The sequence below is a fragment of the Myodes glareolus genome, chromosome 25, assembly GCF_982192425.1.
Source record: "Myodes glareolus chromosome 25, mMyoGla1.1, whole genome shotgun sequence".
Classification (NCBI taxonomy): domain Eukaryota; kingdom Metazoa; phylum Chordata; class Mammalia; order Rodentia; family Cricetidae; genus Myodes; species Myodes glareolus.
This window is the reverse complement of record NC_142050.1, coordinates 35,971,019-35,985,321: the sequence shown is the minus strand read 5'-3', so window position 1 is coordinate 35,985,321 and position 14,303 is coordinate 35,971,019. Positions and strand designations below refer to the sequence as shown.

The following is a 14,303-nucleotide window of genomic DNA, read 5'->3' as shown; positions in this document are numbered from 1 at the left end:
ATTGTTATTCTCTCTCTCTCTCTCTCTCTCTCTCTCTCTCTCTCTCTCTCTCTAATATAGTCTACTGAGTCCATTTAGTGTTGCTCATATATGTATGTGTTTGGGGATGACTGCTTAGGACTGAATAACCTATCAGCAGACTTGTACCTAGGGAAGACTGTTTCTCCCTCATCAGCTCTAACTTGCCTATAGCTTTTCATCTAGGGGTGGGGCCTTGTGAGATGTCCCCCATCTACACTGGCATATTTGTTTTGTTGAAATTTCATGGCTACAGCTCCCTATCACACATAAAGACACTATTTTACACCAGACAATCCTAGTCCTCTGGATCTTACTTAGTCTTTCTGCTTCATCTTCTGCAACATCCCCCTGAGCCTTAGGTGTAGGGGTTGTAGTATATCATTGTATCTGGGCAGCCCATGGTCAACTGTCCTTTGCTTTTTGATCAATTCTCAATTTCTAAATGGTTTCCTTCTGAGGCAAAATGAAGCTTCTTCGATGGGGGGGGGTGAGAGCTATACTTATTTGGAGCTATAAGGATGAATATTTAGAAAACAGAAAACGTATTGGTTTAGGGAAAATGGTAGTAGCAGGTTTTTCTTTAGGGATACTTCACCAGCTTTAGGTAGTTGACTAGGTTTACAGTACCAGGCTTAAGTCCTCTCCCATTGAACAAGTCCTAGGCCCTATTAGACAGTTGTTGGTTATCCCTAAGATAGAAATTCCACTGGGAATACCTTGCCATGCTGGTGATTGCTGTAGTTCTTATGTTTTATAACTAGGCAGGACTATTGGCTGCTTTTCTCACTTGGCAGCTTGCATAGCAAACTGAGATCTAGTCCTTTGGAAGGAGGCTTCCAGGTCAATTCTGCCTCGATTCCTCCAAGTCCTGTGTCCAAAGTGTGTGGTATCTTCAACAGTAGGTATTACTGGTAACCAAGGGCAAAACTAATAACATATATAGTACTTTAGCAATTTCTTTGACTTCCCTGGTCAGCAACTCAAAAGGAGGCTTGCCATACTTGGTATTGGGCTTCTGTTAGATGGTCTATGGCTCTTGGGGTGGGGCATCACCCCAAGTGTCATACCTCCTCCTTTCTCTATCCTATCTCTATGTGGTACATGTGCTTATGAAAACATACACCAATATATTTCCATATGACTTTTCAAACAGTGTTATTTATCCCTCTTTCCTCCTTCCCGGTCTACACTGGCCTCCTCCTCCCTTCCAGTTAAATCCCCACTCTGCCCTTTCCCCTGCCTAGCACCTATATCTTTTAGCCCCTCTTCTAGAGCTCCTTCTCTCACCCCACACAGCCCCTCTCCTGGTTTCCATGGTGACTGCTGGTTAGATACTCAGATCTAGAAACTTGCATTAACTGTTTTTCTGGATCTGAGTTGCTATAATAATTTCTTGAGACAGGGTCTCTCTATGTAGCCCTGGCTGTCCTAGAGCTCCCTTTGTAGACCAGGTTGAGCTTGAACTCAGAGATCTGCTGCCTCTACCTCCTGAGTGCTGGGACTGATGTCTAGCTTAATGTTCTGAAATTTCATTTATCTACCTGCAAATTTCATGATTTTTTTAAAAAGTTGAACAGTATTCCATTCGTTTTTCAAGATCCATTCATAGGCAGAAGGACATTTAGGCTGCTCCTATTTCTTTGCTACTGAATAACTTGGCATTGGACACCTATCTGTGGAGTAGGCCAAGGAGTGGCCGGACCATATGGTAGATGTGTTTTAGCATTTTGAGAGTTCTCCACACTAATGTCCAGTTCCACTAACAGTGAATGAGGGTTCCCTTCCCTACATCCTCTCCAGTGTTTGTTGTCGGTTGTCTTAATGATTTTAGCTGCTCTGACTTCAGTGGGATAAGATCTCAAAACAGCTCTGATTGGCATTTCCCTAATTGCTAAGGATGTTGAACACCTTTTGAGATATTTCTTAGTCATTTACTTATTTTTTTTTTCTTTTGGTTTTTTGAGACAGTGTTTTTCTGTGTAACTTTGGAGCCTGTCCTGGAACGAGCTCTTGTAGACCAGGCTGGCCTCGAACTCACAGAGATCTGCCTGCCTCTGCCTCCCAAGTGCTGGGATTAAAGGCATGTGCCACCACTGCCCAGCCATTTACTTATTCTTTTGAGAATTCTCTGTTCAGATCTGCAGCCCATTTTTAAATTGGGTTATTTCTTTTAAAATTTACTTATTTTTGTCTTTTTGTTTGTTTTGCCGAGGACCAAACCCAAGGCCTTGTGCTTACTAGGCAAATGCCCTACCTCTGAGCTAAATCCCCAACCCCTATTTTTATTATGTTTAAATATGTCTAAGTGTGTGTAGGGGGTGGTATGTGCACATGGGAATCTACAGGCCAGAGGCTATGGGTCCCCTAGAGCCGGAGTCGGTTGTGCACCATTTGTTGTAGGTGCTGGGAGCCCCTGGGTCTTTAAGAAGAGCAAGTTAACAAGTTAACCACTGAGCCATCTCTCCAGCCCACCATTGCTTCTTGATTCTTTGTTGCTGTTTTAGTTCTTTCTATATTCTGGATATTGATCTTCTCTCAAGATATGAAGCTGGCAAAAGCTCTCCCCCACTCTGTGGGCCTCCTCTTCACTTGTTTCCTTTGCTGTACAGAAGCTTTTTAGTTTGATGAGGTCCCACTGTCCGCCGTCAGTATGAATTCCTGAACTAATGATGCCCTATTCAGGAAGTCCCTCCTACACTCACGTCTTGTATTGCCTCTGCTTTCTGCTAGCAGTTCCAGTGTTCCGGGTTTGCCTTGAGGTCTTTGATCCATCTGGGATTCATTTTTGTGTTGGGTGATAAACATGGGTTCAATTTTATCCTTCTACATGGGGACATGATGTTTTCCCAGCACCATTTGTTGAAGATTCTGTCTTTTATCCAGCATATATTTCAGGTGTTTTTGTCACGTATCAGATGGCTCTGGTTACATGTGCTCCTGTTTGGGTCTCCTATTTTGTTTCGTTGATCTATATGTCTATTTTTGTACTAATACTATGCTGTTTCATTAATGCAGCTCTGTAATAAAGCTTGAAATCTGGTAATCCTTTGGGTATTCGTCTTTTCGCTCAGGATTGCTTTGGCTGTTTGGGGTCATTTGTGGTTAGAAATGAATTTTAGGATGTTTGTTTCTGTGGAGAATATCATGCAGATTTAGATTGAGATTGCATTGAATCTATAAATTGCTTTTGGTAAAATGGTAGCTTTTACAATATTAGTTCTACCAACCCATGAATAAGGGAGGTCCTTCCATTTTCTAGTGTTTTCTAGGTTCCTAGATTTAAAAACAATTGGTTACTATGAATGAGAGTATTGTTTTTCTGTTGGCTTAGCAGTCACACCTGAATCTATGTATTTTCTTTTTTCTCCTTTCTCTCTTTATTTCTTTCTTTCTTTCTTTCTTTCTTTCTTTCTTTCTTTTCTTTCTTTTCCTTTCTCTCTCTCTCTCTCTCTCTCTCTCTCTCTCTCTCTTTCTCTCGTTCTATTTACCAATAAAGACTCAGGAGTCAGATGGTGGGGTGAAAACCCGCTAGATCAGAGAAGCCGAGAAGCAACCAACTGATCTTTTTTGGCAGAAGACCCAGTAAGGGAAATGTCTCTCCATTCATTCAAAACCAAAAAGACTTGTGATACAAGCCCCTCCCTACTCCTCCCTGTGCATCTATCTGTATTCCTGGCTCCTCCATCTTCTCTGTGGCTAATTCCTATCAACTGTCACTGGCTCCGCCTCCTGATCCAAGGTTAATTTTATTAACACAGTCTTGGAGTTTCATAGTGCGATCAAATATCCTACAACAAGAGAGTGTCCATGATCTCTTCTCAGCATGTTTGTAATTGATATATAGAAAAACTATTGATTTTTGATTTTCTGTGTCCTGTAACCATGCTAGGATTAGTGACCATTAACAGTCTTCTGGTGGAATTTTTGGAATCTGTTATGTATAATATCAAATCATCTGCAAAAAGGGATAACTTGACTTTTCCTGCCTGTATCCCTTTAATTTCCTTCTCCTTATTGCTCCAGTTAGTGTTTCAAGCACGTATCAAAAAGGCAAAAGGAGAGTGAACAGGCTTGTCTCATGCCTGATTTTAATGGAATTGCTTTGAGTTTTTCTCCATTTAAAAGGATTATGTTGTCATAGATAGGCCTTATCATTGAGGTATAGTCCTTCCAGTCCTTCTCTATCTAGGACTTTTTATTATGAAAGTATATAGGATTTTGTCAAAGGCTTTTTCTTTGTCAAGGCACTTATTGAAGTGATTGTGATTTTTGTCTTTAATCTCATTTATATGATTTATTACACCTACTGACTTTTGTTGAGTCGTCCCTGTAGCTCTCTGTACTAAAGTCAACTTGATCATGGTGCGTGATCTTTTTAATATATACCTGTATTTGGTTTGCAAGTATTTGACTGAGGGTTTTTACATGGCTGTTTATTGGGGACTATCGACCTGTAATTTTTCTTTTTTGTTGCGCCTTTATCTGCTTTTGGTAATAAAGTGATAATGGATTTAGAGTTTAGGAATGCTCCTTCCCTCCCTTCTTTCCTCTCTCTCTTGAATAATTTAGGAAAAATAGGCTGTGGATATTTGAAAGTCTAGAAGAATTCTGCTGTAAATTCCTGTGGTCCTGGATTTTTTAAACTGGAAGGCTTTTTATTACTTTTCCAACCTCATTTGCTATGGATCTGTTTTTATTGATCGCTTCTTTAACTTTGAGAGTTTAATTTATACATTTATCCATTTCTTTCAGATTTTGTAACTTAATGGACTACAGGTTTTAAAGTATTTCTTTGTAACATTCTGATTTTACCTGTGTGTGATGTAATGTTTCCCTGTTCATTGCTGATCATGCTAATTTGAGTCATCTCTTTACTTTTAGTAAAGAGTTAGTTAGTTGGCCAAGGGTCTGTCAATCTTGTTTGTTTTCAAAGAACCAGCTCTTAGGTTTTCTGATCATTGTGCTGTTTACTTCATTTCTATTTCTGCCCTGATTTTATTATTCATTACTGTCTACTAGATTTGTTGCTTTTCCAAATTATTATTTTTTTTTTCAAGATTGGGTTTCTCTGTAGCTTTGGAGCCTGTCCTGGAACTCTCTCTGTAGACCAGGCTGGCCTTGAACTCACAAGAGATTAACCTGCCTCTGCCTCCTGAGTGCTGTGATTAATGACTAGTGCCATCACTGCTTTTTACAAATTCTTGAGTTGCATCATTTATCTATTTGTGTTATATTATTATTATTATTATTATTTTAAGACTGGATTTCTCTGTGACTTTGGAGCCTGTCCTGGAACTAGTTCTTTTAGAACAGGCTGGCCTCAAACTCACAGAAATCTGCCTGCTGCTAGGCTTCCTTGAGCCTCCTTACTCCCCATGGAAAGGTGAGTGTGCTATCAGCACATTCTGCAGCCCCATGGTGCAGGACAAACAGACGCGATAGGGAGTCGAGTCAAAGCAGGAACACAGTTTATTACTGTGAGCATCTGCTTATAAAGGTTAAGTGACACTGTGTCATGTAAGGGTACCTTCAGCCAATGAGAGGCAGCCAAACCCTCCCCTGGCTGGAGGGGCATCTACCTAGTTTTTGCTGTCTCATCCTCATTCAAACTTGAGCCAGGCTTTCTCTGTCCTACAGGGCCCTGAACTTGAGCCAAGCTTTTTTCTGTTCTATAGGCTTCAAGGTACAGGCCCTGAGATAATTTTGGCCCAACAGCCTGTCTCCGCCTCCTGAGTGCTAGGATTAAAGGTGTGCACCACCACTGCCCAACTGTGCCCTTAATTTTTTTTAATGTAGGTGCTTAGAGCTATAAATTTCCCTTGGGATGGCTTTTAATGTATCCCAGGGGGATTGCTGTGTTGCTTTTATTTTTATTTAATTCCAGGAAAATTTAAATTTCTTTCTTGATTTCCTTTCTGGCCCATCCATCATTCAGTAAAGTGTGGTTTAATGTTCATGAGTTTATATAATTACTGGGGATTTGTCTTCTGTTGATTTTAAGCCTTATTGCATGTGGTCAGGCAGGATGCATAGAATTATTTCAATTCTTCTAAAATTGTCAAGAATTTTTTGTGTTCCCAAGATGTGTTCTATTTTAGAGTCACTTTCATGGACTGAGTAGAATGTATATTCTTTGGTATTTGGGTGGAATATTCTATACACATGTTAGATTCATTTGATATATTAGGCATATTTATATATATTAGGTATTTTATATTTATCTTTTATATTAAAAATGATTTATAAAAATCACTGAGTTGAAATTTATCTGTGCCTTTAAGTCTCATATGCTTAGGATTGTAATGTATTCTTGGCTAATTGTTCCCTTGATTAGAAGGATGTGTCCTTTATCTGATTAATTTTAACTTGAAGTCTGTTTTGTTGACTATTAGAATATCTTTTGACATTTGCTTACTTCCTAGTCACATTTGCTTGGAATACTTTCTTCCATCTGTTCACTTTAAGGTTGTGGCTATCATTGAAGCTAAGATGATGAGTTTCTTATGGACAACAGGAAAATGGAAATTGTTTTATTTTACTTTGGTTTTTCCAGACAGGGTTTCTCTATATATCTGCCCTGGAACTTGCATTGTAGACCAGGTTAGCCTCAAACTCACAGAGATCTGCCTGATTCTGCCTCTCACATGCTAGGATCAAAGGCGTGCACCACCGCTGCCCAGCTGACGATGGATTTCTTAATCCATTCAACTACTCTGTGTCTTTTGATTGTTGAGGTCATTAATATTTAAAGATTATTGAAAAGCATGTGTTGATTGCTATCTTTTATATTTTTTCCTGTTTGTGTTCTTGGTCCTATTTTGTTTCAATAATTATAGTCTTGTTTGTTTTCTTTTTATAGTCTTTTGATTATGCCTATTCCTCTTTACAGTCTGAAGTATTGTGCCCATTATTCAGTGTAGGGTAGGTTAGGTAGACATAATTCTTTGAACTTTTTTGTATCATGAAAGTTTTTCTTCAACTATAGTAGATGGTTTTGATAGGTATAGTAATCTAGGTTGGCATGCATGGTCTTTTAGAAATTAAAGTATGTAACTCTAGGCTCTTCTGGCCCTTAAATTTTCCACTGAGGGATCAGCTACTATTCTTATGGGTTTTCCTTTATATGTAACTTGTAATTTTTCTCTTGTAGTTTTCAAAACCCCATCATTGTTCTGTATATCTAATGTTTTTATCATAACACACCATGGGGAGTTTTTTTGGTCCCGTTTGAAGTTCAATGTGCTTTTTGTATCTATTATACATATGACATTTCTTGATTTGGGAGAATGTCTTCTATGATCTTGTTGACGACCTAGTTTATGCCATTGATCTTCATCTATATCTATAAACCAAAGATCTGTTTTTCTTAAAATGGTGTCCCATAATTCCTGCATGTTTCTCTCATATATTTTAAACATTTCTTCCCATATTCTTTGCTTTTGTGGTGCAATTCCTCCAATTTATTTTCATATTCTGATACTCTATCTCCTACTTGATCCATTGTGTGTAAAGCTTTCCTTGAGTTTTGTAGTTTGTTTCCTGAGTTTTCCAGTTCTATCTTCATTCCAGCTTGATTTTTCAACAATTCTCTTTACTGAATTTAGTTTTCAAATCTTCAATTATAATTTTCTTTTCATTTGTCATGTGTTTTTCTTGAGCATTACTCATTTATTGCTGAGTTTATTGATTCCTTAAATTTGCTGTTACTGGTTCTTCTTTAAACTATTCAAGTTTTTTGATGGTGACAATTGTTCTTTTAAATTTTGCATCCTGAGATTCATCTAGGCAATTCTCATTGGTGAGTTTGGATTTGGGGAATACCGTCTTGGCCATTCATATTGTTCGTGCTTTGGGGATGTGACTTGGGCATGTGGTCTTTCTCCCTTGGTTGTATATTTGATAGATGATTCTAGCCTGGCTTAGGCTCGGCTAATGCAGGACCTGTGTGACCAGAGTTAGGCTTGGGAATGTGGGCAGGCTTGGCTCTGAGCAGACTCATTGGGGAAGTTGGTGTATAAGCTGTGTACTCACAGATAAGCCTGAGCATGTAGGGGATGGTAAGGGCTAGCTTGGAGGACTTACCTAGAGTTAGGACTAGATGTGTGGAATGATACAGGAACGTGGTAGGGGGGCACTCCAGGATAAGCTGGTGGGCAAGTTCAATTATGTGTGTGGGTATGTGCATGAGTGCAGTTGCCCATGGAGGTCAGAAGAGAGCAGTGGATCCCTTTGAGTTGGAGTTACAGGTCGACATGGGTGCTGAGAACTGGACTATGGTACTCTGAAAGAACAGCAAGCACACCAAATTCCTAAGTTACTATTTCTCTACTTCCTCTACTAGCATTTAATGGGTGCTTACAGAGAAAAGGTTTATTTAGCTCAGTTTTGGAAGCTGAAAGTTCAAGATCAAGAGTTTCCATTAGTTCAGTTTCCAATGAAAACTTCATGGTCAGCATATGTGAGAGCAAGGAGCTTACATTATTACCCAATGGGAAGTGCAGGAAATCTGAGAAGCTGGGGTCCCACAGTCTCTTCTGAGGTCATATCTCCAACTGACCTCAGGACCTGCCAGTAGAACCCACTTCTCAGCTTCTCTTTTCCAAGGACCAAGCTCCCAATCAATAAGTTCTTGGGAGAGAAAATGAAATGATGGCAGCCCTATTTCTATTTTGTTGTAGCAGCAAATAAACTGGACAAGGAAGGTTCTAGTAGTGTGTTAAAGTCAACTTGTTACATTTTTGGGAAATTCTACAGCTATTTAATACGTTGTCATTCAAAGTTAGCCATGGGTAGTATTTACATCACCAGCGATTTGGGTTTCTTGAGAAACTGCTGTTAAATATTTGGCAGTACACCACTCTAAGGTTCCTACTTCAGGAAATTTACATTGAAATTGGGTAATTTATAAATATGCAAGTAATGAAGATAATTTCAAACTGTGATGAGTGCTTTGGAAACAGTATGAGCAAAGGGATGTCAAGCTTTGTAACACCAATATTCTCTGGCAAGTGACATTGAAATTGAGATCTAAAGTATAAGCTGGCATCTGTGAAGAGTAGGACAATTGTGTGTCCATTGTTCATTCCCATCTGTGCTTCTCTACTGGGACTGTATCTTCAATAGCTCCTGATAGACTTCTGCTTTATTAAGTTCACACATTTATTTAATTTCTATTTTAACTTGTTTGAATACATGTGTAAGCAGATGCTCATGCATGTGGTGAATGTGTCAAGTGCCTTTATCACTCTCTATTCTCTGAATCAGGGGTCTCTTGTTGAATCTGCCAGTGGGCTGGCTTAATGGGCATTAACACAGGTACTGGGGATTTGAATTGCTTTAACCCAAGTCATTTCTCCAACTCCTGGCTATTGATTTTATTGTTTTAAAGCCAGCTGAGTGATCTTATTCTGAATGGTTGCTCATCAAGTCTCCTGAGTTTTCAGGTTTGTAATCGCATCCCTTCTGTGACTGCTACATTCCATCAATACAGAATACTTTTGGTGAGACTGTAAACTAAGTACTCTTGGACTCTCCAGTAAACTAAGAGGAGTTTCTTCACTCCACTCTTCTTCCCTGACTCCTGCAGTAACCCCTACTTGATCCCTGCTCAGATATCTAAATTCAAGGTTACTTGAGCTCCCAGCCATATTAAGGAGTTTGCTCCCTTCTGGTAGCTTCTATCATCTTACCTTCTTGTTTTTTCTAAGTTTCTGGTGGATTCATCTCAGTTGTTTTAATGCTTTAAGGTTTATTTTTATTCTTCCTTTACTTGTTGGATATTTCTTACTGCTTAGTATTATACACCGATCTTTCCTCATCGTCCTGTGCTTACATACCATCACTTTTAGGCTTTAAATTACTATACGCCCATCGGCTCCAGCTTTAAATTTGTGTGTGTGCATATGAGCATGCCATGAAGTACAAGGATGTCAGTCTTCCCATCATGTGGATCCATCATAGGGATTGAATTTAGGTTTGGCGGTATCAGATTTTGCTACTTGTTCTACCCTCCCATCTCCAGCCCCTTTGAGTCAGGTAGGATCTCATGTACTGCAGATTGGCCTCAAAGGCTCTGCTAGCAGAGGATCCTGCTTCTAATCCCAAGTACTGGGATCACAGCTGTGCTGCCATGCTCAAATTCATGACACCTAATTTTTCATCTCTGCATTGGGCCTTGCTTCTGAGCTCCAGATTCTAATTATGTCCTAAGCATTTCCATTTGACTATCTCAAAAGAATCCTAATTCAGACATTTTTTTTTTTCCTACAAATTCCTTTCCTACAGTTTCTATCAGCGGCTTCACTATTCAACTGGTGTAAACAAGATACCATGGGCTGAGTGGGAATAAGCAGCCATTATTTAGTTCTAGTCAGAGCCCTCCCTCTTCCTGGCTTGTAGGTGTCTCCCATCATGGAATGTTTGGTATCTCTTCTTTCTGGAAGGGCATTGATCTTGTCATAGTAGAACTCCATTTTATCATTGCAATAGAAACAAAAAGACTTAGTTTTTTTTATTGTATTTTAAGTTATATGTATGCACATATATCTACATGGAGGTATGTACACATGGATGTATGTTGTATCTCTCTGGAGCCAGAGCCATGGGCAGCTCTGAACTGCCTGACATGGATGCTTAGAATGGAACTCAGGTTCTCTACTACGTGCCTTCCCCCACGTCACCGCTCTGCCCTAGACAGGGTTTCTCTGTGTAAGAGCGCTGGCTGTACTGGAACTTTGTAGACCAGCCTTGAACTCACATTATTGCTCGGTTAGGTTCTCTGCAAGAGTGGTATCTGAACTATCTCTCCAGCCCCTACAATACTGGTAGTTTTATAGTTTGCCCTTTGATTTTACTATCAAAACATTTTGGCCTATAAACTTAAATGTTTATGTAGTTAATGAACCAATTATCTTAACCTATGGTTAAATGATATTTTTGTCAAGCTTAAGTATCATACATTCATCTGCCCCCACCCACCCCCCCCTTTTAAAGACATGGTCCCTCTTATGTAGCCCTGGCTATCCTGTAACTCTATATGTAGACCAGACTAACCTCAAAAATAGAGAGCCCCATATCCCTGCCTCCCAAGTGCTGGGATTAAAGGCATGTACCACAATGCCTGGTTACACTCATCTACTTCTTAAGCTTTGACTTCTACTTTATTCTTAAGACCTGAGGTAAGAATCTAGCTTTCAAAAGCCAAAAAACCATCTGGGATGTAGGTCAACAGCAGAGAACCTCCCTAGCATGTATAAAGACTAATGGCCATTAATCATCAGCCCCCTCTCAGCTGATTTACTAGGTCCCTACTACAGCACTCACTAATGATATTTTGTGATTCTCCACTTTATTGCTCTACTTTATAATCTAATGTTTCATACCTGAAGCTAATAACTTCCCTTGGGCTCACTGACAATTTCAGGTTTCCTGATTTTTTTCCTTACATATTAATTCTTTCAAATTCATTTTAAAAAGCATTTTCTTTTCTAATTTGATTGGAAGTTCCTACTGGGAATTTTTATTTCCATTAGAATTACAAATTATCTTGGTGAAAATTATGTAAGACTTTAAAGAAATAAAACTCATTCATGTGCTGTTCATTTAATTAATGTCTGAGCACACATTTTTCTATTTTTTTATGCTTGTTTAATTTTGAGCACAGGATTTATGTAGCCCATGCTCTCCTCAGTGTTGTAAGCCATCACCCAAAAGATGGATGGCCCCCAGTGCTAAGATTACAAGCACATACTACCATGAACTGTTTACCCAGTGCTTGGTGCATAGTGGGCTGCCGTCCACTGAGCTATACCCCCAACCCCTTCTGTTCTGTTTATTTCAGAGCTCCTGTTGGTTTACCAGAGCACCAGAGTTTAGTGCCTACCAGTCACATCAGGCCTCTCAGAACTGCCTCTAACTCTAACTCCAAGGGATCTGATTACCTCCTCTGGCCTTAATGGGCATCTTCACTCTCATGCATATGCACACATGTAAATGGAAGATAAAAAAATCTTAAAATGAGGAAGGGCTACATTAAAGTCTCCAGTCGTATGAATTATTTCTCCTGTGTTTGAGCTCTTTCATCTTATATACTGACCTATGACTTGTCTTGATAGACTGACCTTTGTCACATAAAGCTCCTTGCCTTTGATCTAGGTTTCTCTTTTTAGTGTTTCTCCTTCCTGATGAGGCTTGAACCCTGGTCCATATTCATACTAGGTAAACACTGTTCCAACGAGCTATACCCCCAACCCTGCTTTTTAGTTTTTAGGGTTTTATGCTGATTAAACCTAGAGCCTCTCACAGGATAGGCAGGCTATGCCCCTGGTGTTTGTAACCATCTTTTAGAAGTAGAGACTACTTTCCTTTTAGCTTAGTCAATCTGGAGTGAACTTGAACCATGCATTTTTACTATTTTTTTCTTAATGATGCTGACTGTATTCATGGCTCATACATGTTAAGCATGGGCTCTAACATTGTGCTACATTCTTAGGTCCCCAGATGACTTCTATAATCTGATAATTCCATAGACTTCTTCCTTATTAGTAACAGAAAATTACTTAGGCTAGCTTAGGTTGTATAAGGATGTACAGTCACAGCTATACACTGGATTGCCACAAAGAGGAGCCCTGTATTTCTCTAGGGAAGCAAAAAGACAGTTGATCTCTGATAGAATAGTGATGGGATTTAAACTCAACCCTTCAGGGTCTTATCCAACTCAGTACTTTGAAATAGGTGCAAATAAATATATCTAGAGATAATTTAGAACCCATTCTGGTGCTGATGAGAATTTTGATGTGCATTAATCAAAGTGGTAGGTTCTAGACATTCTGTTGTGTGATGTCATCACGCATTGTACAGGCTACCTAGTCTCCTTTGGTTTGTTTCCCCAGCCTCCTGCTTCAGAAAAATTTACTTTGTTGATGAAAATCAAAGAGCTGAGAGCTAGATAAATCGTGCCTATAATCCTAGCGTTCAGAGGCAGAGAACTGAGTTCAAGGCCATGATACTCTGCTACTCCCAAGCCCTACAATGCACCCTCCCATTCCAGGATCTTCCCAAACCAGATTATCATTTGCTAGGTCAACTCCAAGTAATTAGAGATGTTTTATGTTGGGTTCTGCTTACATATGTGAGTTATTTGCCAATTTGGAAAGCAGTAGACTTTATATACTGGAGTTGGGTTTCTGAGTTTGGTATCTTAAAGGAACATACATGGTGGTATTGTCACTAGGCTCTGATTCCAAGAGGCCTGAGACTTTGAGACAACAGTTATTATGAGGAGTCAGGGAAAGCGTATCTGTAAAATGACGGGGTTGGACTAGGTACTTTCCAGATCTTTCTAAATTGTACATAGTCTGGTTCTAACAGGTGGTCTTGTTCCTTTTTCACTGTATAGGCAACTATCCTAGATAAACAGGTGCATGGAGTCATTAGTTAAACAGTAGCAAAGTGAAAAGATCCAGCCAAAAGATGTATTTGGGAGGCAGAGGCAACAGATCTGCTTGAGGCCAGCATGATCTACAGTGAGTTCCAAGAGTCAGGGTTACACAGAGAAATCCTGTCTTGAGCAACAAAAGAAAGTTCTGACCATCACACAAAACACTGTGAATAGAGAAAAGATGAATTAGCAATCTTTTCAGACTCTGGAGCTTTCTGCTGTTTTCTCCTGACAGAAGTGAAGGAGGGAGTGGGCACTGGTTAAAGTATATCACAAAGTGGGGAGGTTAGGAGTTAAGAGCAGCTGGAGAACAGGCATTAATGCCAGGCACTCAAGATACCAACTTGGTCTAATCAAACCAATGTTTCAAAAGCACAATGTACAGAACTGGCTACAGACCATTTATCTATGTACTGGGCAAATTCTGCGCTATAAAATAACAGTGAAGTCGTTCTGTTTTGACCTACAGGTTCTAATGAGTGCTTCATTCCTGGGAGCCCTATGTCTTTTCTCATCTGTCTGTGTTGTGTGTGCCATTTCTGCATTTACTCTACCCATCGAGACTAAAGGACGTGCTTTGCAGGTAAGGGACTCAGGAAGCTTAGTTTTTAAGTGGTGATCGTAAGAAAATCCATTTTTAATGATGTGTGTATGTGAATGAGTACAGATCCCCCGGGAGTTTGGGAGATGTCTGATGTGGGGTGCTGACTGAGAACTGAACTTAGAACAGTAACTTATCTGCGGAGACACCTCTTAGCTCCTTGGCCACCACTTTTTGACCCAAGAGAAGTTTGGGATATAGGCAGCCTTTACTTAAGCAGGCAAAGAAACCTCATTAGAGCAT

General features: G+C 39.6%; 1 protein-coding gene across 1 annotated transcript in view; it reads left to right on the top strand.

The window, feature by feature from the left end:
- Window positions 1-14,303, top strand: part of Svopl (SVOP like) — a 60,629-nt gene that overhangs the window by 41,845 nt on the left and 4,481 nt on the right. The window contains exon 15 of the mRNA XM_085683973.2: window positions 13,929-14,042. Coding sequence (XP_085540099.2) covers window positions 13,929-14,042 — 114 coding nt within the window. The remainder of the gene's footprint in view (window positions 1-13,928; window positions 14,043-14,303) is intronic.